Source organism: Dinoponera quadriceps, unplaced genomic scaffold (assembly GCF_001313825.1).
Source record: "Dinoponera quadriceps isolate SergipeBrazil2010 unplaced genomic scaffold, ASM131382v1 scaffold1252, whole genome shotgun sequence".
Taxonomy (NCBI): Eukaryota; Metazoa; Arthropoda; class Insecta; order Hymenoptera; family Formicidae; genus Dinoponera; species Dinoponera quadriceps.
Window position 1 is genome coordinate 863,236 of NW_014555363.1, and position 27,936 is coordinate 891,171.

General features: G+C 48.4%; 1 protein-coding gene across 2 annotated transcripts in view; it reads left to right on the forward strand.

The window, feature by feature from the left end:
* Window positions 1-27,936, forward strand: part of LOC106744030 (insulin-like growth factor-binding protein complex acid labile subunit) — a 240,363-nt gene that overhangs the window by 131,900 nt on the left and 80,527 nt on the right. For both annotated transcript variants that reach the window (XM_014618427.1, XM_014618426.1), the window contains one exon: window positions 10,984-11,043. In XM_014618427.1, the coding sequence (XP_014473913.1) occupies window positions 10,984-11,043 (60 nt within the window). The remainder of the gene's footprint in view (window positions 1-10,983; window positions 11,044-27,936) is intronic.

Consider the following 27,936-nt stretch of genomic DNA (forward strand, 5'->3'; position numbering starts at 1 on the left):
CTTTCTCTCTCTCTCTCTCTCTCTCGCGCGCGCTCTCTCCTCTCGTTTGTGCCACCCTGCTTTCACCGACGCGGAATCGCGGAACGATTCCTCAAACGTTCCCCGAGAAAACGAAATTCCATCGATAAAACCGCCACCGCTGCCGCCGCACCGTCGCTTCTCCGAATGATTTTAGCTCGCGGAACAAAATGCATCACCGCGCGGTGATAAAAAGTGATCCCTCCTCGTCCTCCTCATCTCTATTTCTTCTTCTTCTTCTTTCCTAACCCGCCCGCCCATCCGCCTCTCCTTGTCGATTAACTGTCGTTCCATTTTCGCGCTTTGCGCGCGCGATCGCGAGAATCCCGAAGGGTAATTCCCTTCCGCGGCTTGACGGTCTTTCCTCCCCCTCCCCCCTCTCTATTTTTCTTCTTCCTCTTCCGATCGTATTACCCCCATTTCGCATCCTCTTTCGTCTTCTTACGATTACGCTCTCTTATTTTCCCTGTCCGTTCTAATAATCGAATAATTCCGCGAGTTATCGCGTTTCTTCCGATCCAGCTGCTCGATAATTTCTCGCCTTCGGCCCGGGATTTTTATCCAGCACAGCCTCGTGCGCCGGCACGATAACCGTAGCCCAAACAGTCTCGTTCAGCGACTATTATCACGAGGTTGGAATTCGGTAACCGCGCGCATGATTTATCGGGCCGGAAATGGAGTTCACGAGGTTACGCGGTTATACCGGGCTCGACCATAAACAATCGTTGGCGTCGAAAAATTTGGGCGCGCCAACGATCGCATTTATCGGCGAGGTCCGGTGGTCGGGTTTTGCGCCGCGCCACCCGGCGGTACCGCGTCTCTCACACTTATGTATTATGCATTGGCGTCTCTAATACCGGGTGCAGCCTGCGCTATTGATTTAACGCTACTTACGTATGCGCGTTAATTTCGTTATACCACGCGTGCCAAATATTTTGCGCGAGACTACATCCCGGAATATATTAAGGCCGGCTGAATTATGCTGTCCCTGCACGAGAAAGCAAAATCCATGCCCCGAAATTCGCGCCGGCGAGGAATGGCTATTTGATCCTTTATTATCTTTAACGTCGCCTTTTTTCCTTTTTTAATGGGAATGGCGTTTATTAATCGACGAAATTGGCCTCTGTTACCGGCGAGAAATGATTAAAACATTTTTTTTTCGCAACGATTAACGGCTCTCGGCACAAAATTGCTTTTCCTTCCGTTTCATATCCCGCGGGAAAAAATGGTGAATCTCGAGCACGGCCGTGCGGGGTCCCGGAAATGCGGCGGGAAATTCGGTCGGTTCCGATCGCAGGTGGAATTACGCCTCTCGACCGAAACGATCGTGGGGGAGCATTCTTATTCCGCCGCGGAGGTAACCTCGCCGCTGCCGCGCACGGACTTGTGATATTTCAAGTTATGACGTAACGTCGTTTCAAAGTTGAAGATGTGTACGGAGCTCTTCAAGTTTCATGCAACACAGTGTACCATTCACTCTAGTATTCCATTACTCGGAATATATTGCGTAGCCGCGGCGGCGACGAAAAGTGGCACCGAAAGGTATCCCTCTCGCGACAGCCACGCCGTCATCGTCGGCGCGTTGCAGGTGTAAAGCCGCGTCCACACTCTCGTGTACTCATCGGTCCCTGCTGTCAACGAGTCCGTGTAAATCGAGCGACTCGAACGAGATATGCGCGCCGGGGACGCTTTAAACGCGCGGTCCAAATGGGCCGCCGCGCAAATTGGCGCCGCCGTCGCGGATACAGCCTCTCTGCGAGTGATATATATTACCTGAACCCTCGAGATTCCGATTTGTAGACGCCGCGATAAATTACAGTTGAAATCGCGCTTGCTCTTTTCTCGCGCGCTCCGGATTATCCTCGTGCCCTCCTCTCCTGTCCCGCTAGAGCGCCGAATTATACTCTCTCTCTCTCACTCTCTGGTTAAATTAAATTAAATCATAAACTGAGCTATACTCGAAATGATCGTATGCATGCACGTGAACTATTCATGTCCTTGCTTTTTTAATGTCTATTCTTTGATTGATTGTATTTTATTACATGTCTACATATGCCTATTCTTATGTGAACTATGAGGAAATCCCGTGGGAAATCCCGATGGCGATAAGTATCTATTTTATTCTCTCTCGATCTTGTTCTCATCCTGTCTATCCCACAGACCCGAAGTATGTACGCGGTTTAACCCAAATCGAGAGCTCCGTTCGCCGCGCGTGCGTTTTTTCTTCCTCTTCCTTTTCGAGATTTCCGCATCACCGGGCGGACCGTCTCGAAATTCATCCGACGGGAAAAGGAGGCATGCGCGCGCACGCTCCAATCCTTTCGGTAAATAATTTTCGTCGGGCGGAAGGGGCCGCTTAAAGCCGACGGGAGCAGAGATTTTCTCCGATTAATTTCCGCCTCCGTCCTCGCCCGCACTCGCGTTCTCTCGTTGCTGCTCGACGCTTCTTAGTTTCGAGTCCACCGAGGCGTATCGCAACCCCCGTCGCCGTCATTTTCCACCTCCTCTCCTCCTTCCTTCCGACTTCCATCTCGCTCTCATGCTGCTCCTCCTCCTCCTCTTCCTCCTCCTTCTCCTTCACTTGTATTATGCATTCAGGTTATTCGTTATTTATAAGTATTACCCTTAAACTTTTTCCGACCTTATTGCTCGCGGGAGTTAGCCGCCGGGGGTAATACGAGTATGATTTATTCTCACTTCGTCCGACCTCATTCGCGAGCCGCCGTTTCCACTTACGCCCCAAGAACACGGCGATTCCACTGTCGGGGAGCATTCGCGTACCGTTTCCCGTCTTCGATCTTCACGGGACTCGCCAGCGACGACGAAGAATCAACATAGTTGCAACGTATTCGCTTATTTTCGCTGATCAGTTCGGCGAGACTCGCGATCGTCCTGTGATGTATATCGCGAAAACTATCGGCGACGACGGCAAATGTTTCCCCGCCGGGAATTCTATGGTTTTAAGCGCTCGCTCGTGCTGCACGCGCTGACGGAACATTCGAGGAAATAAGAGTGGAAGAAATTTTGATTTCAGATAAAAGCATTTCTTGCACGAGAGTTGAACATTTTCACAGATGCTACCGGTACGCCCCCTCCCCCCGGACGCCGCGTCGCGACGGCATCTCGAGCGATTTTTGCCGCGCCGGACATAACGCCGCAGGTCGGTCGACGCTGAAGAAAAAAACAGAAAAAAAGAAAAGCGCTCTCCGATTAATTTCCGTTCCTCTCGGTCCTCCGTCGCGCGAATCGCGTCCGGCTGTTTTCAGACTCGACCAGGCGTGTCATACGCTCGACGCGTCATTGCCCGGCGTTCCTGGTGGCGGCGTCGTCGTACCAGCGGCAGCAGCAGTAGAATTTGCGTTCGTCGTCCGGAATTTTCAATAATTTACGGTTATTAGAAGCGAAACGCCCAGATCTCCGGTCGACTTTCGCTCTATTTCCCGTGGAACTCATTGCAGGGAACGTATTCGACAGCGAGGGGGGCCGGCGTTACGTTAAGAAGCAGATTCCCGAAAACGACTCTATTTGCATTTATGCCGGCGCGCGCCTAATGGCGCCGTTAAATTTTAGCGCGAGCACTCTATGTCCGCGACGACGAGAGGGGGAGTCTGCCGTGGCAGTAACAATCAGCGCGGAATCAGCTCGCGAAAAAGGGAGAGGGAGAGAGAGAGAATGAATCGGTTTGACGTGAAAGCTCGCGCATCGTTGGAGACTGCGCGTGACTGCCCTCCCGCGGATCGCGAGAGTCAGAAAGAGAGAAAGAAAGAGAGTTAATAGATTAAGCCGATGTGAATGGAGGCGAATCGGTGAGCAAGCTGTTAAGATAAAATCTGCGATTCTCGAGCCCTTCTCTCTCTCTCTTTCCCTCCCGTCCTGATCTCGTTCGTGCACCTTTGCTACATTTTATCATGCCACTCGCACAGGACTCGCGCAGGACTCGCGCGCACGGCCCCCACGGTGGCACCATAATTGCTGCTTACGCGATTTTATCTCCCCCGGCCGTAGAAGAGAGTCGAGGTCCACCGACAAAAAACTAGAGCTCTGCGCCGATTAATTTCCGCCTATCTCTCCCTTCCTACCCTTTCTCTCGCTCCTTCTCACTATCGCGTGCTCATTCGCGCGAACGCGCGAGCATGTTTTCAAGCCCGCCGAGGCATATTATACCCGCGACGCATCGTTGTGCTCCACCGCCCTCGCCTGATTCTCCTCCCTCCCCTCAGGTCGCCGGTCCCCCCCACACATTCCCCTTTTCCATCCGCCCCCAGCCGTCGTCCCTCGTTCGTCGATCCCGAATTCGTTATAACCAGCCGAGAGCCACGCAACCGTAACTTCGCAGGATACGATGTACGCTACAGAGAGCTCGACTAAATCAAATTTACAAGCTGCTGAGTGTTTCCCCGCTCCTTCCCTCTTCCGCCGGCCGACCTCTCTTCCCTTCCGTCACCGTCGTTTGCCGGTCAGGCATCCTCGGCCTTCCGACGACGAGGTGGTGCTGGTGTTCCGGCTTATGCCACCGGAACCCACTATTTTCGTCAGAAGTCATTTAAAAGTTTTTCGTGCCGCCGTCTGCGCGCCGAAGTAGACTCTGAATTATTTATTCGGTGCCGGCTGCGACCCGCGTGCACGCGTCGCGCGATCGCCGGTCTATGCTACGGTCATTATTTCCCGGCCCGATCGCATTATATGCAACCATCGCCGCACGCCGTTGCAGCCACTTTCCGCCCTGGCCCGCTCGCCGAGAGAGACGTAGGAGAGCCGAGGAACCGAAAACTTTTATGGGTATCCGATGGACGTTATATAGCCGCTCCTCCTACGTCTTAATCGGCCGGCGGTACGAGGGGATATTGCTGTTGCATATTACATAGACGTAACTGCGAGGTGTATCGCGCGCTTTAGAACGCTCTCCCTCGGAAGCTGGGGAAAGAGAGAGAGAGAGAGAGAGAGAAATGGGGCATCGCGTATTAATTGAATGGTAATACAAACTATGGGCGGAATTAATGAATGTTATTATTTATTTGAAAGGCGATCTCGTAGGAACTACTGCGCGCGGAATTAGTCCGAGATTAATTGGATACGTGAATAAAACGCGCGCGATCGTTGTTACAGATGAAGAGAGAAGGTAGAGAAATTTGAGCGAGACTTGAGGAGAAACTAGGAAAAACGAAGTTTTCAGCGGCATACGCGCGGAGGGATTTAAATATGTATACGTGCGTGGCGATAACTACGAGTTCGGTGTTTTGTAATTGCAAGAAATTGGCTAACCATATTATCGATAATGTTGCTAAATTGATTGACTAATAATATTACCGAATAATAATACCACCGGCGAATAGATATAATATATTTACATATATGACTGTGGTGACGATAATGCCGAATATGCGATGGGCCAAGAGAGGAAGGGACAGTTGCAAATATGCGCGAATTTCAATTGGCTGATAATTGATAATACAAGTAACTAATTAACTTAAAAAAATGACGATGCGGGAATAATGAATCGGTGTATAAATATCGTCGTCTCTTGCAATAATTCTCGCGATCGCAATACTGGCATTACGCGCGCGCGGTTTTGTTTAATAAATTTTGTACGTTGCCGATGCAAGATCAAATATACGCGTCGCAATAAATATTTCACTATCCATTTGTAAAAAAAGAAAAGTGGGGTGGGGGAGGGACACACAGTTACTTATTGATGCGGTCGGTTACGATACGCGTATCGCGAGAATTAAATTGATATGTAGCCGAGGTAAATATCACGCCTGTTTTTTGTTTTATACAAAACCTCACATCGGGATACTCGATTAAGGTTATTAAACAGTGCTCGTACTCGAAAGTAATTACCGGTTATTTTCACTCTTTCCACTGAAACCGCAATTAATTATCGATCGGCTTTCGTTCACATTCGGCTCACATCTCTCTTTCCACGGTTTATACACTGATTAAGTCGTCGTTATTTAAAATCAACACTTTCGAGCAATGTTCTTAATATCTCACTAAATCTATGTCCTACGTGCAAAAAGGACTCGGTTTGCACAATTGATTTTCTATTGCGTGGCGACCAAACGAAAATTCGCTTGTAGGTTGGATAGAAACAAAACAATTACGGTGAGAGATTTCTAATTAATCGGTCAAATATTCTCAGTTACCTCAAAACCGAGATTTAACGCAGCCGAATGTTCGAGCGACGAGTGTACTCGGATGACAAAGATATCATCTCTCGTCATTTTGTCTCGAGTTTCCGGTTGGCCCTCGTTCTGTTACATGAACTGACATTTTGTATTCCGTGTACTTTGTGCTCTGTAATATCATTTAAAGATAAACGCATTCATACGTATGCGTGTACATTATATCGTTCAATACAAGCGACAGTTGAATCTCTCATTTATCGATCTTCCTATCGGCGAGGTAATTAACATTTCATGAATTGCCGTTTCCTGCGCCCGAGATTAACTTCAAGATTATTATGAATTATTGAAAGGAGTTTGAACAATCGTCGGATAATCATAGAATCGCACATCTATAATTATTCATCGTAAAATAACCGACAATGAACAGCGAACTATCTTGCGGGTTTGCCATAAATTATATTCGACGTCGATATTTATAGATTACCGATGCTTCGTCAAACGGCGATGCGTAGCGAAGGTAAGGAAAGGAGGAAGGAAAGAAAGCGAGCGAGCTTGCCGGCCAGAAATTCCACATCATTATCATTAATTAACGGTGGGCCGGGGTTGATTCGACGGTCGATCTTAACCGAAATATGATTGATTAACTTTATTTGATTAATCAATTATAACGTGAAGGATGATTCGGCCGGTGTAATGAATAGCGGGAATCCGTACGATTTGTCGGCTCATAAATTCACAAATCAGCCGTTCAAGTGCGGCCGCCGCGAATTAATATCGCGCCGATCTCGCGTCTGCTCTCGCGTGCGCACGGCTGTGCGAGCGTTTTGTTCACTTATTAACCGCGGTAATTGACCCGCACGCGGCTTGAGGTGATACGTCACGGCGAAATCGATCAATGTTTCGTGCGGGAATGTCAATGCCGAGGCTGTTATCGACGTTGTCGGAATATCGATGTCGCGCGTCGTCGGTTTCCTAAGTGCGCGACGCGTATTTCAGCGAGCGCACACCGCCGTCGCCGGCGGCCCGGCTCTTTCTGGTCGCGCGCGAACGAATAAACCCGGGTGAACACTCGGTGCGATTAGCATATAGTCGCGCGCATTGGGTACACGGTGAAGCGTGTGCACGCGCCGCGCATGCATATGCATCGGCGTGGGCCGAAATTAGCCTGAAATGTTTAATTGAACGAGCATCATCGACGCGCAAGTCTGTTCACCGTCGCGATTGATGTATTACGCAAACATAACGCTATCGAATCGTCGCCCTCCTTAATAATATTAGCTGTGTAAGCACGGGGGACACACATACACACACGTGCGAATCGGCCGATTGCTCTTTCGACGAAAGCGGCAAGCGGTCTCCGCTCGATAATTACCGCGATGGGAAATATTTAACGTCGCGTGTCTTTAATTATCGGCCCGAGGCTTGTCTATATCGAACACCGAATTACCCCGTCAATTTCGATCGCATGGAATATGACAAGCGCCAAGCGTGCTCGGGGGAAAACAAAATCAGCTTTTGCAACGAAAAATTAGCTATCGATATAATGCGAGTTGAAATTTATTTATCAGTTTCGCTTGTTTATCACCTAGTTTTTCGTTGTGGGAACCAATTTTCACGACTATATTCGTGTTACGGGAAAAAAAGAATTCGCCCCCACAGCTGAAAGGCTAGATCTGATAAGTAAATCTCAGTTGTATTATATGGATAGCTAGTTTTCAGCTGTGGAAGTTTACTCTTTTCCTTATGCTAGAGAGAGAGAGAGAGAGAGAGAATTGAAAATGATCGTTAACGTTGCATTTTATTCGTTAACACGTCTTTCGTACGACACGCTTGTAGACATATTATAGGAAGATAGAAAGAGAGGGAGAATTTGCTGTACACACAAGCCGACATGTGCGCGAGGCTGAACGAGAGGGAGAATAGGAAACAGGGGGAGGAGGCAAAAATACCTGGTCCATGATAAATGCCCCGACACCCATCACGACAGTGCCGCGCGACATCACGACGCGTCCCTCAAAACGGAGCTACAATGCGGCCTCTCGTAGCCATTATGCTAAAATGCAATCTCCTGATAACCGCAGCCGCGCCATCGCGGGGCTTAATCTCACCTATCTGTACAGCCGTCGGGGAACGGAAACAAAATGGGAATGAGAGACTGGTCCGCCTGGCCGGGTGATTCGGGATAAAGAGAGCGGCATTGGGGATGCAGAAGGGATGGCGAACCTGAGCGTGTGTATGTGTGTGTGTGTGAAGCAGAGAGAGAGAGAGAGAGAAAGCGAAGGAGAAAGGGAGAGAGAACGAGAAGGGACGAGCGAGAGAGGACGGACAATGGTGGCGGAGACTAGAGATACGAAAAGAAATAAATTCCGCAATCGATAAGCGTCCGGTTAAACGTCAAAGCGCACCGGTGTGGGTAGACGAGGCACTTTCGATCCTTGACAAAAAACACAATCGCCGATATCCAGGGGATATAGAGCGCGCGCTCGCTTTGCCTCCCTTTTTCTGGCTCGCCCGCATCTTTTTTCTTTCCCGGCGGAAAGTCGAGTCGATGTCGGAGTACACGTTGTAATGCCCGCGATCTTTTTGGATTCGTCTCTCCGCTTCTTTTCTCCCTCCCTCTCTCTTTCTTTCGCTCTCTTGTTCTTTCTTTCCTCGCTTTCATCTCCCTCCCCCCCCTCTCTCTCTCTCTCTCTCTCGCTCTCTCTCCCTCTCTATTTCTTTTTCTTTTTTTTTCAATACGGCGGAGACGCCCAATTTCATTACATTACCCATGAAGATATCTGGGCAGGAATTATTTTCGATCGCTCGGAGGCGACACGCGTTCCAAATGACACATCCCGAATCTGTGCACCGTAACCGACGCGTAAGATCCATCACGCTTGGTGCCATTTCCCATGCTTGCTTTGGAATAAAAAAATGGGGAAAAATGCTCAAAACGTCGCCAAAATGCCGGACCCGCGGACATAGGCCGAACACAGGCCGGCGCTTTTTTTTTTATTTAATCTTTTTATTTAATCTGCCGAATTTAAATTCATCGGTATATTCAAATTTTGTCCTAGAGAGCGTTGGAAATAAACGCCCCGTATGTATCGTTTATTTGAAAGTGCTGCAAGTCAAATTTCGAAACGAAATGGTTTCAACCTATTTGCACGACGTACATAAATGCATCATGGATGATTCGCGAATGTCAAACGTCAAACGTCGATATCACCGGTATTCCCATTGACATATCCGGTATGATTCATTTGTTAATGTAAACGGTTTAAATCAGATTCGGCTACAGTTCGCCGGAAATACATACCATGTATATAGACGTGCTTATGTACGCGTATGTATCTTTTGCTAGATTTTCGAAACGCGATTTTCCCACTCGCGAGTGATTAATTTCGAGAGCCGCGGAAAAACCCAAGAGCCCCCGCCGAACAGCCCGCGAATTCCCCGCCGCCTCTCGAGGCGAACATTTCCTACACAATGACGTCGTATTTCGCGTCACGAGCGTAATTCGCTCGGCCATCGGCAACTATCGTCGCTCCTTAGTCAATGGTGGAAAGAAAGTATTCCCCGAGTGGCGGCGGCGGCAGCAAAATCGTTCGGCGTTTAGCTCTCTTCCGGGGAGCGTTCGGAAAGTTTAGATACCTCTTCGGGATCCTCTTCCAGGCGAGCGAATAAGCAGGCATTAAAGGCTTAGACCACAGATCGAATTGGAAGTACCTACGTAGCGTTCCTGCACCTTTCCTTTCGATTCCTCCACCCTCCCGCTGTTCCTCTCCGCCGTTCTCGTTTGCTCGTCCGCTGGCTCGCTCGCTCGCTCCGCCATCGTTCTGCAACGAGGACCAAGTATGGCCGCGCTGAGGTAGGTTAAGCATCGAGGATCGTCGAGATGCTCGACCAGGTCCGCAAGGCGAAGGACGAACGAGGGCGCACTTAATGGAGGATCATCGTGCGATTTCGTCCGAGTCCCGCCAGCGAGATACCTCTTGCGCCGCGACCAAGCCAGATCGTAAAACCAGTTACAGTTATGGCTCTCTCTCTCTCTCTCTCTCTCCCTGTCTCATTGATTTTTTACGCGGTGAATAATGTATCGCAGCGCGGTGTGATAGGCGACCGACCGAAGACAGTCGGCCGAGAGAACCGCCGGGAGAGTTATGCTCGCGTGGACCGCACGGACGATGCTTTTCCTTTCCAAGTATGATTCAGAACGTGTCCGTTGCCTGTCTGCCGCCTCTGTTCCGCGCATAAACACGTATATACACATATGCACAGATACACACGCAAAGAACAATGGCGCTTTCGCATGGTTTGGCACGGTTGAATAAATATGCAATCGTAACCTGTGATTGTATATTTACGCAACCGTAGACTGACAATCATTCTGGTATTAGACAAACATACTGTTGTATTCTGTTATTACTCGCTCGTAATTCCCGGCGCACTATTGGGCATTATGCCGTGGCGTTATGACAAATTTCATAATAATTTAATAGTTGATAGATAGGTATGTAGATAAACCGGTAGGAGGGCAGATGCGCGCGCGGGCGAGCGGGCGGACGTTCCGTACCTCTTTTACAGTGATTAACGTTTTAATATAAAGCGCAAATATAACTAAACGTAGCGTGCAATATGTATTAACATGAGTTTAATATGTAATACGCGTTCGCGCAACCATTGTTATGTCGGAAACATTTCAATTTGTCTCTGAAAGCGCGAAGTCCGTAATTTCGCGTCGCTATCACGGCCGCGATGATTTCCATGTACTTTTATTCCCTTTTTTTTTCGGTTGACGTTCCCCGAGATTGATTCCAATTTTTATGGTTTTCCCTCTCTCTTTGGCTTTCAGCGCCACCGAGTCATCGCCAAGCAGTCCAAGCTGAATTCCAACGCGTCCGGTGTGCGATCGGTGAGTCGACAGTTATTTCACACAATTCATATATCTTGTCCGTTAACCCTCGATATATCATCGGGATCTATCGTGCCCTATTCTGCTTTCCAAGGTTCTCCCTCGAGCGATTCTATTTGAAAGGACTAATATTTAACGACACGTGTTTTCCCTTGGAAATTTGTCCAAGAGTACGTGGAAAAAGTGGATTTATTTCTTCAAGATTCGATGATCTTTTAATTTAGTCGGCACCACGAGGGTGTATCGAGGGTAAACGCGCAGTTCCAACACTGAAAGAAGGATTCCGTAACAATTACCAAGACTTGGTTAAATAGTCTCAACTAAATTGTTTGGTTGAGACTATTGAAGACGCGGCGTCGGACGATAATCGGAAACTGAAACGATCTTTCTTTCGGCGGAGCTTTCATAGCCCACTACTTGCGTCGCGATCTTGGGAGCTTTTTGACATTAAGTACGTCGGTACCTGAGCTCAAGAGAAGATTCCATTAAAGCAAAGAGTGTGCTTCGGAATCGATGAAAGAATGAAATTTCGCGGTCTACCTATCATCTCCCCTCGGCTCATAACTCAAAAGCTACTAATGCCACGGCGCTCTTGTTAAGGATAGGACAAAAAACGAAGAGGAGAAGAAGATCATTTTATGTTACCGCGCGCGACGAATATCATCGTCGTTCCGCCGAGCGTGCGGGCCGCGCAGAATAACGCTCTTGTTGTCGTCCGATGCGTTCGGAAACCTCTTTCCGTGATTACCTACCGGTGTACCCGGTACCGTGGTAAGAGGCGAGCTTAAAATCGGAGTCAAGCTTAAAATCGCTCTCTCCCGAGCGCCGTCGCGACCTACAAGCTCGGCCTCTCGTGACAGGAAGCGAAAACGTAGGTACGGTTGAGGTTAAGTATCGAGGATCGTCAAGCTACTCGACCGACTTCGTTCCAAAGATGAAAGCCCTCTTAATGGAGTACCATTGTCTGGTTTCGTCCAAGTTTCGTCGTCGCGACGTCCCGGACGTTCACTCCTGGCGACGGCGTTCACTGTTTTATCGTTCGGATTTTAGGTTCTACCGACCGACCGACCGGTTCGTAAGGTGGTCCCCGAGACAAGGGGACTGCTCGAACCCGCCGGTGTAATTAATGGCTTCATCAGTTCGCCCGCCGCCTAATTAATTTGCCGTCTCGGACGTGTCACTTCCCCCCTAAAATTTCTTCTTCTTTCTCTCTCTCTCTCTCTCTCTCTCTCTCTCTGCTCTCTGCTGATACACAGGTTCGAATATTAATCGACCGACGGGGAAGGGCGGGAAAAGGGAAGGGAGAGGATGGAGGAGAAAAAAGCCGGGAGAGACTCGCTGGTCGGGACAATGATCGAAACGCCCCGTGATGGCGGGGATTTTTCACGCGCCGCGCTGTGTTACAAGGCCGTCGCCGTCTTGACGGAGTCGGGACACGTTACAGAATCGATCAAAACGAAGGACACGTGCTTCATCACCGAGTTATTTCTAAGTCTACGGCGGTATAGACTGCTCTGGAATCCCGAACTCTTGCTTCAGCATTAAGATTTTTCGTCGATGTAACGTTGACATTTTTTCCCTGGTAAAATATTGACGCACCGACAGGCAAATACTTGGTATTTGCAGCTACAAATACCGAACTATACGTCGTAGTAAAAAAATTTTAGTCGCAGGAAAATTATTTTTCTAATCAATGTTATTGTATTGTCAATAATAATAATCTTATATACATATTGTTTATGGTTTCGAAGACCCGCGAAAAACCGGGTTTTATCAGTCTTTTCGTGGATATTTTCATTTTTTTTTCCAAAGGGTAGAAAAAATTCGCATATGTTCGGTTAAAATTTGCCGCATATATTTCTTTAAAAAGTAAAGAATTATTTAACTCATGTATTAACTGAAGTTAAGTAAGTTAATATGTTATAATTTTTCTACCCTTGGGAAAGAAATCGAAAAGTATATGGAAATATTGAAAAAAAAGTTTTTTTTTTAAACTATAATATTGTTACTACTATTACTCTGGTTAAAACCAAAAAAGGTATAGTTGTCGAATAGATCGAGAATAATTATTATAGTTTTAAAGTTTTGGAAAAAGCCGGGTTTTTCCGATTTTTCCGCGAAATTTTTTAGTTTTTGTTGCGAGGATAATAAAAATTCGTTTAAAAAAATTCACATGTATTCGGTTAAAACCATATTTACTTTTTTACATAAAGAAGATAAGAAAAAAATCCGTAGAAAAACTAGGAAAAACGGTTTTTTCTGAAGCTTTAAAACTGTAATAACTAGAATTTCTTTCGTGCGGAAGATTCGCCACCTTCGTTGCAACTTTTCAAAAATGGACAGAACGCGCGTGTCTCCCAGAATCTATTCCGTTGAGAAATCCCATCGAATGCGATGAGATCATCGTATGTCAATCACTCTGTGGTGCTTTCGCAAGGAGAGTTTCGCGCCGGTATAGTATCGTTCGATCGCGTAATTATTAATTGGTTGGCTGTTTCGATATAAAACGAAAAGTGCCAGCACATGTCGATTCGCGCGTACGCGAGGGGTGATAATTTGCGAAACTCATTAGCACGCTCAATCCAATTTAAAATCCCTCCCTCTCGCTCTTCTCTCCCGGTCTACCCGAACTTGCCAGCGCCGAGTTTCCATATGCATTATTATGCGTCGTGCATATGTTTCCAGTCGCGCATTAATCCACCGTTACTTCTTGACGATCGTGCTTCAAAGACGCAATATGTCTCGGGATTATACATGTATATTAGGAATGAAGCTGAGAATAAATTCGCGGTTGTCTCGATCTTGGAATATTTTGAAGTATTTAACCATTAAATTAACAAGTAATTACAAGAAATTTGTAGAAAGTCACAATCAGGCTTTGAAATTATAAGATAAACGACGATGCTAGTTTTTCAGTTCGATTTCGACTCTTGACACGTTTTTCAAGATTATTCATTGTACGAGACATTAACGTTAGAAATTAATCAAACCCGTGGAAAAAAAAAGCGTACTGAAAAATGTCTCCGGGAAAATCGCGAGATAACGCGCGACTTTCAATGCAGCTCGCATATATCATCGGTTTGATCCCTGCCAAAATTCGGACATTTCCTCGGAAGGACCGTCGAGCAGACTTGACTCGTAAATTTATCATCGCCCATATCGCTCTCTCTCTCTCTCTCTCTCTTCCTCCTCTTCTCGGGACGGCACGTCGATACTTCTCGAATATGCTCAAGGTAAAATCGCGACGGGCGTTAAAGGGAGATCAGCAACCTTCCCGAGATGAGACGGGAGTCGAGAATGACTCGACAAAGCGGAAAGCGGGGGATCGGCGGGGGACAAGGAGGGAGGAAAGGAAGGCGAGTTACTCGGGAAGGTTACGGTAATCCAGCGAGCTCATCGTGTAATTTCCCATAAGGCGGCAGCGGCAGGCGGCTTGTACTTCGCTTTTGTCGAAACTTTTCGAAAGTATCTTTTGCCACCCCCGTGTCTGCGTCGACCCTCCGCCTCTCGCTCATCGTATCACATCGTTCGCACCCTCTCGAGGCCGTCCGCGGCACAATGCGCGGGCCACGGTAAATTTAATTTTCCTTCCCGGGACGTATTTTTTTTAATCCGGCCGTTCTTCTCTTCCTTCTCAAATCGTCTACGTATTTCCCTCCCGTTGAATTTTAATCCGTGCGCGTGCGTGCGTTTTCTCTTCATTCGTTTGTTTTTCAATTTTTTATTTCATTCGTCTGAGTCGGGACGCACTCCGGGTGGTGGGCCCGCGCGTGTCGCGAGGCTTAATTAGGCTAATGGATATCCGTAATTGATGCAACGAGACTGTCCACTCGAGTACTGAATAACGCCTGCCGCCGACCCCGCTGCGGCCGTGATATAATTCGCCCGTCCAACGAGAAACCCGTCCGGGACTTGTGAATTTTTCGGGCACGCGGCCTCTCGGTAATCTTAGGATGCATTATTCAAAATTTATCTTGTCTCGCGAGTTACGAAGTTCCATACTATGCGTATACCGGCATATAATGCGGGAGTAGATAAGTTTTACCGCGAAAAGAAAGAGAGGGGAAGTCTAGTCTGAAAAGTAATACGAAAATCTCTATAATCGTAAAATATGAAGCATCAAGAAAGGGAGAGAGAGAGAGAGGAAAATAGAGTCTGACGGATAATCTCAAGATCCCCGCGAACTCGTCGATCTTTAACCTACCCACCTAACGAAAGATACGAATAGAATAATTCTGCAATATTAATTAAGCTTCTTATACAATTCCACGCAGCGTAATATGCGAAATGAGGGGACGGCGAAATAATCCCATTGAATCTCCGTTTAAGCATTTCAGAGAGAGAGAGAGAGAGAGAGACTTTTGCGGATCTTTAATATTAAAACTCACGACGACGAAAATATCATGATTAACACGCGCCCATTAACACTCCGCCCGAGGCGAAGTGGAATTAAAAAAAAGAAATAAAGGACTCGACGTTCACGCTTTATAAACATATTTATATGCCGATTATCGCGATTAATAACGCACAGGTGGAGAGGCGAGATGATAATGCCTCGCGCTCCTCGCGTTTCACTTTTCCGACGGCGAACACGAGCGCGTAAAAATTGCGACGCATTTCTCCCTGCCGCGCATCGCATGACGGTGCTTGCGAGATCGTCCTGTCTGAAATATTAAACCGCGCTAAAAGCCTAAAGTTAAACATCGCGCCCGATTAATTACGAAAACATGACCGCGGGTACGCCGGAGTCGCGGTCCGTATCTCTCCGTATGTATTTTTCGCGCGGGTCCTCCCACTCCTCCTGTCTTGCGCATCCGGCCGACATATCGCGCCGGCAAAAGGATGGCGGAAAGATGAGTGGGTGGACGCGTTTGCGCGAGAGGACAGGACGAGACGGGACGGAACGGGACGACGGTGTATTCGGTTTCGTGAAATGCGACGGAGGTGCATTAAAGCGCGCTCCTTTGGCCAGGAATATAATAGAATTTCCCGAGAAGAGGAGCCACGGAGAAGATTAGAGCTGACCGCGTTAGTTGGAGAGAAAGAGAGAGAGAGAGAGAGAGCCACGTCTTTCGTCCCGATCCGAGACCCAATTAGCAGATCCGGCCTTTAGTTGAATATCCAAAAGATCAACCGAAATATTACCTAGCTCGACGATAATAGCAATACCTGACACCGCCGGTGGCTTTGCAGGATCTTGGCACTTTGACGACCGCTATTTCATCCGGTCGGGATTTCATCTTATTAGTGGTTATCGCCTTATAAGAAATATCTCGGCTAATACATTGTAAGGAGAAATATCTAAAAAGTAAAATATATTTATCCGGTAAAACATAGTAATGGCAATACGTATTTAAGGTTATTTTTACCACCACATACTTTATTGACACTGCGACAACTTATTGGAATGATGATTCTTCTGACTGGAATTCTTTCACTTTTGTACTTTCATAGTCGCAAATACCGCACATTTTTTCTCAGGTTTAACCGAACTCTCGAAATTTACCGGCGGCAGTTGACAATTTTTCCACGGCCACGCTGCCTGTGGAAATGTTGAAATTCAAGCCACGTAAAAATAACACCGATAAAAGAATACAGGCAGGACTTGTTTATTGAATTTACTTCTTTTCTCTACTAATAAAGGATCTCTCTCATCTAGACGCGAGATCCCCGCTGAAGACACGAGGATGTCAAGATGCCACGATAGCGCGTTCGATGTGTACCGACGCTGACGCGCGTTGAGCGCTCATGGCGATTAAGCAGATCCCCGTGTAAACCCCCTCGCTTAATCTCGCGCTCGTGCCCTCGCGGAAGTCAGGTCCCATCTCGGCGCCTAGGAATATCTAATATCCGATAGTAGGGCGTCGCGAACGCGTCGGAATTCGGGGCGACGTTGCGTGCGACGCGGAGGCTCGCGGAATTGTAGGTACATTTGCGCGGAAAGGCAATGGGATGCGTCGGCCGCGATAAAAGGCTCCGCCGGTAGATACGCTAATGTCGCCTCTCGCTAGCACGGAGAAATATAATGGAATCTATGACGCGTAAGCGCGCGTCTTACCGGGGCTGCGCGCGCGCGCGCGCGGCGGAAGATAAGCTGCATCGCCGGCGTCTTCGTCGACGACGACGGCGTCGTCGCTCCCGTATGCAACGAATGGGCTAAGTCACTCTCGGCGGCACTCGCGAAATCGATAACGAGCCTCGCCCGCACCGCCGCGCCGTCACACCGAGGTGAGGAGACAGTCGACCGACGGGCGAGAAACCGCATCGGGGTTCTCCGACGTGGAATTAACCCTTCCGATATTATAACTTCCGCTTCACGTAGCGCGAAGGAGCGAGAAAAAAGGGAAAGAGGAAGAGAATAAGAGAGAAAGAAGAAAAAAGGAAGGAGAGAGAGAGAGAGAGAGCTCGGCGAAAATCGCTTGTAAATCTACGTTAACGAATGTATCGTTGAGACGAAGCTCGTAACGTCCGCGGCGCTTCGCAAACATGAAGCTTAGGCGGCCGGAGTTATCTAGTGTGTCGTACGCGCAGGAACATGCATACACACGTGCGCGTACAATAAACGTATGAATATTTACTCGAATATACACGCGAGAGGAAAAATAGGATGGGAAATAAAACACGGAGAACCTTCGCGCGAGAGTGGGCGGTATGGTAATCAGAGATACGAAACTGCCGTTACCGGCGCGCCGGAGACTACAACGAAAGTACGGAAGTGCAATTATCGCGGGCGTAAGTGTGTAGAAACGCACGAGCGGACTCGCCGGTAGACAAAGCGAACGTTATCCGGCGTCTTGGGACAGGAAGTTTCCATTAAACGCAACGGAATAGACAAAACACTTCTCTTATCTTCTGTGCCCGGTGTAGCCTACCGTTTACCAAAAGGGAAGGCAGGACTGGTGGCAACCATTCGCGGAATTTATTTTTAATCGGATCCCGCGGCGACGACGGGAAAAGGGGGTGGAAGAATAAAAAGATCCTCCCTTTGCGCGCCTTCCTTCCATTCCGCCGCGTTATACCGATAGCGCTCGAAAATTCTCCGAACGGCGGCGGTTACCTATCAGACGGAGGAAGGGTGGGGGGAGGGGGCGCACGCAAGGGATGATACTTGCATCCCTTCGCCCCGAAGTTTTCCGACATTGTTTATCGCGGTTGCCGCGAGAGAATAATCGATTAGGGCGGGCGGGGTGCCGCCGCCACCATCGCCGATGTGCCCCCTCGCTCTCTTTTTCCCACCCCCTCCGTGTCCGGAAACTTTCGTCCTTCCGGCTACGCCAAATTACTGGTTTCGCCCGGGCCGCATCTGAATGGAGGCTGACAGCACTTCGCAGCTAACGTGCACTCAACTACTTAATAATGTAACAGTCAGCCAACCACTATGCGCCCATTATGTTTCCATGCACGTTGCACAAGAACCCAGAGGTAACAGCCTGCCGGTGGTTGTAATATAGGATTCGCATCCTGTATCGCGTTGCATCGCTGTGTTTGTGCACGGCACCGCGTCGGGAGTGAAGGAGAGAGGAAAGGGTAGAAAGGAATAGAGAGGAAGAAAGAGAGAGAGGGAGAAACGGAGAAAGAGGGGGAAATTTATTATGTTCTGGGATAAATCCCCCCTAAGAACAAAAAGCAAAGCGCGACCGCTGTACACAGAAGTGAGTCGGCAGTTATAAGGTAATAATAGAATACAATGTATCTGCGTAACGAATAAACGTGTCGGGACAAGAGAATATAAATTACTGCCGTGAGACGAATACGAGCAAATAGCCAAGAAGCTGTAAAGAACGCGTGAGACACGCCGTCGTGTGTGTATGTGCGAGCGTGTGTGCGAATAATCCTGCCGACGTGCACGCGCGATCGTCGAGGGCGGTGTAAAAATAAAACGCTCGCGGGAGAACGTAAAATTCGTTAAAAAGTATCGAGAGACCGTGCGTGCTCGGCCGAAAGAGAAAAAAGGAATGCGAAAATCGATCTTGCGATTATATATTTATAACTATTAAACCGACGCGCTTAACCGACGGGTAATAATTCTACATTATGTAATCACAACACTTTGACGTTTCAGTGTCTCTTTCTCCAAGAGGGCAGGAAAATTCTCTCCGTCGAGCATTTTCCTTCCTCTCCTCGCGCGTTACCCCCCTCCCCCCTTCCCTAACCGCTTTCTTTTATCCTCGAACGAACTGCAACAACGTCTCGCTCGCTTTTCCCGGGCTATTTTTATCCCGTTAAATAATGCGCCGCGATTATTTCCGCGGCGCGGCCGTGCCGACGTAAAACTCCTCCTCCTTAAAACACGCTCCATCAGGTCCCCCGGGCGGGCTTCTTTCGCTCGCCGGGGCACGTGACGTCTCGCGTCTGTTGGGCCCGCCTTTGATATCCGCGGTGTTCGAGGAGAGCCAGCCGGCTGTAGAAGCTTTAATCCGGAAACGCGATGTGCGCGTGCTACCTAACGGCGCTTGAAATCTCGTTTGAAAAGTTTCGCGACGATAGACGTCGCGAAGGAAACGCGGGACGGAGAGTGGCAGCGAGCGAGCACGGACCCCTAGCGCGCTGAATTTAATCGAGGCGCGCTGTGTACCTCTTTTCCTCCGTCCTCCTCGAAAATTTACTCCCCGTGGCCTACTTTTTCCGACGTATCGGCCGCGCGTTTCCCTTTGTCGCGTAGATCGATATAAGGTTCACGCACGGTGACGCTTTTAACGTTGAATTTTCACTCGATGAGGCCGCGCGACGCGCAGGGACGCGCGCTGAGGTGTGTGCGCGGCTCTCCTCCGTAATAAACGCGAATGCGAAACCATCGTCATCCCCGTCGTCGTTCCCATCCGACTCCGACGAGTCGGGGCACGGTTCTACCCCTAATTACGTATTCGCGGTGGCAAAGGAGACCAAGGTTGTGCGAAGTACACGGCTGGGAAAACCCGGGCGGGCTTGTAACGATGAAAAAAAGGAAAAGTAGAATAGACTATAGATCGCGTTGTGCTATTCATCCTGATTGCAGGTTTCCGGACTCTAACGTGCTGGCGCATCAATTTTTCAGCGTGTGTCTTTCCGCCTGGATTGAGACATTAGTGCACGACACACGTGAACCCCCCGTCCGTGTGCTAACGCGGACGATTTTACTATTGAATGACCGTACTCCGGGTTTACCGCCTTTCCCATTAATGTCCAATCAACTACTGAACGCGAGATTTTTATTTCAACGAGCATTCCGACAAGGTTAACGTTGAAGACGCGAAAAGACGCTCGTGGAACTGCTGTTGTCGCCGCCGCCTCCTCTTAACGAAGCGTACTCGCGTCGTGAAACTCGCTTTCCGGGTAATCTCGGGCAGATTTTAATTCAAGGGAAATTCAATTCGATCGCGTCGCGCGCGCTCATTCGCTCGCGCGGAGATTCAATATCGAGGGGCACAAATTGACAGACGGCGACTTCGCGTGGAAAAAGTCGGCCGAGTTGCCACCACGGGGACACTTCGCAGACAGGCGCCTGAAGTTGTAGGCTGCCGTGATACTTCGATCGAAATAAGGTTACATCGATCGTCTCCACCGATATAAACTTAAACACCAGTCTATACAGACGTCCACGGTGGCTCGCATTCGCGTCGCGCCTCGCCGACCGGCCGACCGCTGCGGAAGCGACGATATGTTGTCGAGATCGTTCTCCGGTTAACCGGAAACCGTTCTCGAATTCGCGTCGTATCCGACCGCGGAACAGAAATCAGCCGCTTTATCGGCCGCGCAATAAAAATTCGCCGATAAATGTTACGCGAGCGTCTTTGCGCGGCCCTTTCCCGCGAGCCCGCGCGCGTTCGTTACGCGGAGTGGATGCTGGTATCCGTCGGCGTGCGCCACTGCATGTTTTCGGTGATAAACTTTACGGCTGAAATAATAAAAAAGCCAGCCCGACAATATCGGCGAAATGGCGCGAGACGTGAGCGCGGTCGCACCGCGCCGCCCAGGAGATATTGTTCTCGCGAAGAGAACGGCGTGCGATTTAACGCGCGTATTTCTCTCTCTCTCTCTCTCTCTTGCGAGGAGATAAACGGGGATTCTCGATAACTCACCGATTACCTGGACGGAACGTTTTACGAAGCGCATTACGCGACATGGTGTGGCCGACTAGAAGGGGATAATCTCGATTATCGATGCCGCGTTCGCTGGAAATTACAATTTCTCTCTCTCTCTCTCTCTCTCCCCCTTCTCTCTCTTTCTCTAGCAATCTGTCGTCGCAAATTTCGCTCGTACGTGGAAGGAATCGCGAAGGTAATTTCATTCGCTTAATGCGCGCGAATCGAATCGGCGGCCGCAACCGTGTGTGTTACCCGATCGAATTAATCTGATTAAGAATGAATGTCGCCGAGAGAGTTCAAGAAGGACGGACATCGCCTTCTTCTTCTTCCCGAGCGACGATTATCCTGCGATCTGTCGTCGGACAGCTCTTAGGGAGCCCGCCATAGGCGAAATGGAAGTTACATGAATGTTTAAACGGCGTCGTTTAAAGATTAATTCCGTTAAATCGGGGAAACACGCTTCCTCTCCTCGGAACTGCGATCGCGCCATTGTCGCGAATTTTGCGCGAAGTCGCCGGCGGAGATTGTCGCGCGGATGATTGAAGTTGCCTGCGGAAACTTCGTCTATTTAATTTCTAATTTGTTTAAGGATTAATCGGGAAGCGGAGTAATTTCATCCAGTTAGGAGACGTCACTCCGTTCGTAATCGCGATCCAGCGGATCCGTCGAAAATTTTCGTTACGCTTCGCAATTATATTCGCGGTCGGAGCGATTGCGAAGCGGCGCGGAATCTCGTCCGCATTTAACTCTATTCGAATCGCTCATTCAGTTACGATTCACCGGGAAATATAATTTATCGGAATATTTTTTCTTTCCTCTCTCTCTCTCTCTCTCTCTCTCTCTCTCTCTCTCTCTCCCCCTCTTTTTTCCTTTGCTTCTGCTTTTCTCGCTTACATGCGCGAGCCGTAATCGGGTCGGTCGGGGTGTACCAGCGAATTTCGCGCTTAAAATTACATGAATCCAGGTAATGAGCCGTTTCTTTTCCTCCGGCGGCCGCGGCGATAGAACAGCGCGCTCGTTTAAGCGCGATACATGAAATTTATCACTCGGCGATTCTTCCGCAGATAAATGAACGGTAAATCGCGGTATCGCGGCCGACGCGAGCGCGTTTCTCTTTCGCGCGTCGTTCGGTATCGCGAATCGCTCCAAATTCCGGAATTTTTTCGGGGATGGGCGTGAGAAAAAATAGTCGGAGGACTCGCCGGCTCGCAGTGAGGATGAGGAGATGGCGGTGCAGTAGAGGAGGACGAGCGAGGGAGACAGGAGGCGGGAAATGAAGCACGTGTGAACGCTACGCGCGGCATAAAATTCGAGGCTCTCCCCCGTATGGCGTATGTAAATTGCTTGCGGCGCGCGCGACGCGCATGAATTTAACTGCCGCCGCATGTAAATTCAGCGCCGGTGCATGTAAATTTTATTGCAATCAGCTATTGTAAACAGGATTACCGCGGATGCGACGCCGAAACCGGCGAGCGAGCCGGCTAGATAGTCGATGGAATCCTACGAATATTCCGGATTCGGGGACATCTGGCTGGCCGATAGGCATGCCCGCGATACTTACACGCTGTTGTGCCGCGAATATCGCGATAGTCTGGCTCGGTTATCGAACCACCTACTGCTGGCTGTGTGGCTTGGAGAGGAAGCGTAAATATCGCGTGGAAAACGCCGGTGCTCCACTGTCGGGAAGCACGGAGTAAACACACTCGACGATCCCTTACGGGTGCTCGAGCACTCGACGATCTCTTATGGGCGATAATTCTGCGATAACTCGCGTCTTCACGGTACACGGGTCGTGTCGATTTCGTTAATTTATGACCGTCAAATTTCTCCTTTCATGTTTTTTTTTTCCTATAATAAGAACCGCCAGCACGATGCGCCGACGGTGGAAAATACGGACGCATTTATGGAAATATCGAGTGGCGCAGAGATATCTGTAGCACTTTTGCGCGCGCGAGGTGAGAACATCGATATTTTATCCGACTTTTAAGCGTCCCCGAAGCTACGCAATCCAGAGTGTGACCTGGACGAGTCTCTCTCTCGCCGAGTGTCGTCTTTCTCGTTTCTCACGTCGCTCGTGGCGAATGTGCAAAGGGCGTGCGGGTCTCGGAAGTAGAACGAGAGAGAGGGGGGGGAGGGAGGGGAGGGGAAAGGAGGAAGAGAAGAGAGAGAGAGAAAGAGAATGCGTTTAATTTCGAGTAGCTGCGTTGCGAATTCAGTCGCTGGCGGTTTGCAGATTGCGCTCGCAAATATTTGTGCGCCGCGCACGTCTCGCGCATTTTATCAGCATATTAAATGGCAAATATTAATCAGAAAGGAAGGAGGAATAGATAGAGAGAGATATATATATATATATATACATATATCGATAGTGTTTCACGAGTAGGGAGGATAGCGAGACCTGTCGTTTCATGAAGTACGCTTGGTTTCGTGATTTTTGAAAAAGAGAAGGAAAATAAGAGGAAAAAATATGACCCGTGCTTCATTCCGTTAACTAAAACGGGCACGTAATAAGCAACACTCGAGCGTTACACGTTACACCGTACATGTTACATGGTTATATTACACGCATTAAAAATGAGTCAGTTATTCGCTCTGTGTGAAAATCATAATTTAAAATAGAATAATACACATCGTTGGTTTTTAACACGAGACGGTACGGGATAACAGGGAGAGAAAAAGAGAAAGAGAGAGAGAGAGAGAGAGAGAGAGAGAGAATATCCGGATACTGACATGAAGGGGGCACGCTTCAATTTACTCGCCAGAAGGATGTGCTTGAATTTATTCAGAAAATTATAAACAGTTTTACAAGAAAATTAACGAGTGCAGTTACGATCGCTCTCGATCGAAAATACGAGTGGAAAAGAACCAGGACGCGTTCAATGAATACCGTGGCGCGTTTCAGCCAAGTTGCAGGCATCGTCGCGTTGCGTTCAACAAAGTTCTCTGAAGCGTTCCTTGCGTTTTTTTTTTCTTCACGAAAGCAGCAATGTAACTTTCGTGAGAAAAGCCGAAAGCTTTCCACGGTTCCGGTACGATATCCAAATCGCGGTGAACGTGCATCGTCTCCGAGAAGAAATGTACTGAAATGCAAAAAGTGGGACAATTTCCTGAAAAGTCATAATATCAAAATCCGAATACCGCGACAATCTCCCGAAGTACACAATTTTGCCAAAATATTTATTTATTTACTTATTTATTTATAGGAAATCTCTTTGGTACATCAAACATAATTAGTAACTGATTATACAATTCACAAAGATAAAGGTGTAAACAGAAAGGAAAAAGTACAAATGAAAGAGAAATTGGAATTGCCTTGTTACAGACGAGTACATTAGTACGTTCAAAGAAAAATATTTAAAATATAAAAAAATACTTATTTGGTGGGCACTAATAACATGTTTATTCCAATCTACATCTCCTTTTATTTGAGTAGAATAATTAATTATCTTCATGAAAAACTAAAGACGTAAGAAAATGTATATTTTTCCACTGGAAAAAATCTTCTCTCAGTTAAAAAATATGTATCTTGGTATACATGTTTTATTAGTACTCACCGAACAAATATTTTTTATTTCTTACATATTTCTTCTCTCAGTGTAACTAATTTGAATATAAATCGAAATTTGTATACAGCAAGAGTGTATCCTAATGAATAGACATTAGTACAACCACGCGCGCTGTTTCCAGGTTGTAGTTCCTCCTTGGAACAATTATATATTTCGGGAAGATTGCATTTCAGGCTAATGTATCGCTGATTTCGGCATTACAGCTTTTCGGAAAATTGTCGCGGTTTTCGAATTTCGAGATTTCGATTTTTCGGCACGTCCACGTAAATCACGCCCAGAATCAGCATTAACGTTCGAACGTGTTGCACGATTCTCACCCGGCTGGAACGACAAGGCGTTTCGCTGCGCACGTTGCTCACGTCCGCGTACAATTAATATCCGCTAACAGCCAGAACGCGCGAACGCGAAGTTAGTTACGCGCACGGAGTCGTACTCTCAAAGCTCGGGCGCAGAGCTCGCGGCGGCGACCTTTGGCCCCGGTCGCCCTTCGGGCTCGGCGAAGTCGCAAAAATCTTGCGCTTTGGCTCTCACCCGCCGTCACCGACGCCGTTATACGCGTCCCCGGAGTCTCACGGAGCGTTCAAAGCGCGCGCAATAAGCAAGCGAGGCATGTAATCGACTATCTGCCGCTAAATTCTCTGCGGCAACGTATTTCGCTACCCTCCCCTCTTTCTCTCTATCTATCTATCTATTTCCCTCTTTCTCTCTGGACGGTGCCATATCAGTGTCGCCGAATTTCGACTCCGTATTTACCGAGCTACGCGTTATAGCCGAGCTAGTCGCTCTCGCCGTTGGCGTGTCACTCACTGTGCCTCTCCGTATATACATATCCGCCGGCGTAAAACCCGATAGAATTTGCGGTCCGTCCCATTGGGAACGGTATGAGGAAAAGAGAGAGAGAGAGAGAGAGACGGGAATTTATTAAGTCCTACTAAATAATGCGTCGCGTCGCGCTGCGCCGCGATACGCGGCTGAATTTCGCCACGGGTCTCATCGCGATTAGCCCGAACGGCTGTTCTGATTTATAGCAGCGTTTCTCAAATGCAAACGCGAGGAACTTACGCTTGATCGTCGGTAACGATAAATGTATATAATGTATGAGGCCGTCGATACAATAAGAATCTTCGTGTAGAAATTGCGTCTGCTTATCTGCGTATGCTCCAAATCCTTGGCTCAAAGCGGGACCGCCGAGTTCGGGGGATCTTTACATATTTATGTAATACTATGTCGGGCGCTTTAAAATACAATCGGCCTCTAATCTTATTAATCCAATTATGCGAAACCAATTTGCGATATCGGAGCTAGACGAGCGGAAACGTGAAAACATACCGGTGACGCCTTGGTCGATCGATTTTCTAGCGCGATTGGCCACGCGTTAGATCGAATCTCGTTCTTCTCTCTCTCTCCAGGGAGAGAGAAGGATCGTACGTCGCACAAATGCGGGAACGGCCGTTTCATAATGGAAGGAACGACGAGGAGCCAATCGTCGTTACGTTTACACGTCGACCGGCATGCGGCGATATGGCCGATTCTAAAGGAGAATTCCTCGGTGAGTCCTTCGGCGATAAAGAGGATTTAGATCGATTTAAGATTCCAATTTCCGGGGTTTCTCGCGGGGTGAAGCCACCCCGCCCTCCTACGTTCTCAGCCACTCCTCCCCCTTGAAGACGATGGCGACGAAGCCGAGGAACGCTGCCGGCATATCGCGCTGAAAGGGGTAAAGCAGTGCTTCTCACGTTTTCTCATAACGGGCGCACGCTCTTCGTTTTTCTCCTTTTTAGCACCTCGGTAAAAATTTATGAGCGTTGCTTATTCGTGCCGAATTCACGAGACATTGTGCGCGTTTATTATATATATGAAAAGGGCTGATAGAAATTAATTCGAAAGCGAAATGAATTCATTGTCCCCGTGCGGAACGCCGTTAAAATAATATCAGATTTTTACTTTTCCACGATCGAACTACATTGAATTGCACATTACGCGATGGAAAAAACATTTGACCGTAGGAAATTTTTCCCGACAAAGTTACACACGAGAGAGCAAACTTTTGAGTGCGCCATCGCTCCAATTAGTCGTCGCGTGGCTCAATTTGAGGAAAACTGGACCAAGGGGCTGCTCTAGGAGAGACCCTCGTTGGTGTCCCAGCTCGCGGAGAGGGTACGGTCGGCTCTCACCACGCGAATTATCGCAGCTTCCGCTTTTTCTCTCCCTTTTCCCATTGCTTTTACCGCCCTTTCACCTTTATCGTATTCCTATTCCTCGTCTTCCACGTCACGCTATTTTCCAACACGACCACGACGACTACTGCACTTTTTATTCGGCCGGCGTTTACTTTTTGCCGCGCCGCGTCGTATCCACGCAGATTGTAATTTTAATTCCGTCGGCTTTGCTCTCTTTCTCTCCCTCTTTCTCTCTCCCCCCTCCCCTCCTCTATCTTTCTTTCTCGCTGATTTCACATCGCACCGTTCGTCGTTTCAAGGCGTCTGCTCCCGAGCGTCCGTGTGCGCCTCGCGTGCGAATCTATGGCTTATTTAGCAGACCGACTCTTCGTCGAACGTCTCTTTCTCGCTTTCCCGCCGTGCGATCCTGTCCCTGGGCGATTCGATCTTTATCCTCGCGGAACACAACTTGCCGCTACGTAGCGTTGCGCCCTCAGCGCGGCTGCAATTTTAATTCTTACGAATCACTCTCCGCGGATCTATTTTTTTACACGGCCAATTGTCCGCGCGATTGCGTCACGGTATCGATCGGAAACCGGTTAGCGCTTCAGCGGCATTTACCCACTTTTGTTTTTCCGCTACGACCCTCGATAGTCGCAGACTATCCATTTCCTTACCGTATTTCTTATCGTATCGACGCTTCATCTGGCCTCGGGAGCTACTTAGATCGCGAAAGATCGAGATTTAAGACAGTCAAATGGACGCTACCGACGGTGGCTCCGAGTCGCAGCCGGATGGTCGGCTAAATCCGAATTACCAATCTCCGTTCTCGTTCGCATTTCTTTTTCGTTCTCCTTTTCTCTCTTCCTCTCCTCTTTGTATTTCACCTTGACTTTTCCCTCGTCTCCTCTTGCCGCCACTCTCTCTCTCTCTCTCTCTCTCTCTCTCTCTCTTTCTTTCTCCCCCCCCCCCCCCTCTCTCTCTCTCTCTCTCTCTCNCCTCTCCTTATAGTGACTTTTTGCCGCGATCCCATCCTCTGGAATTCTAATTTTAATTCCGTGGCTTTCGGCTTCGTCTCGCTGCAGTCTACCCGTATAATCGTCT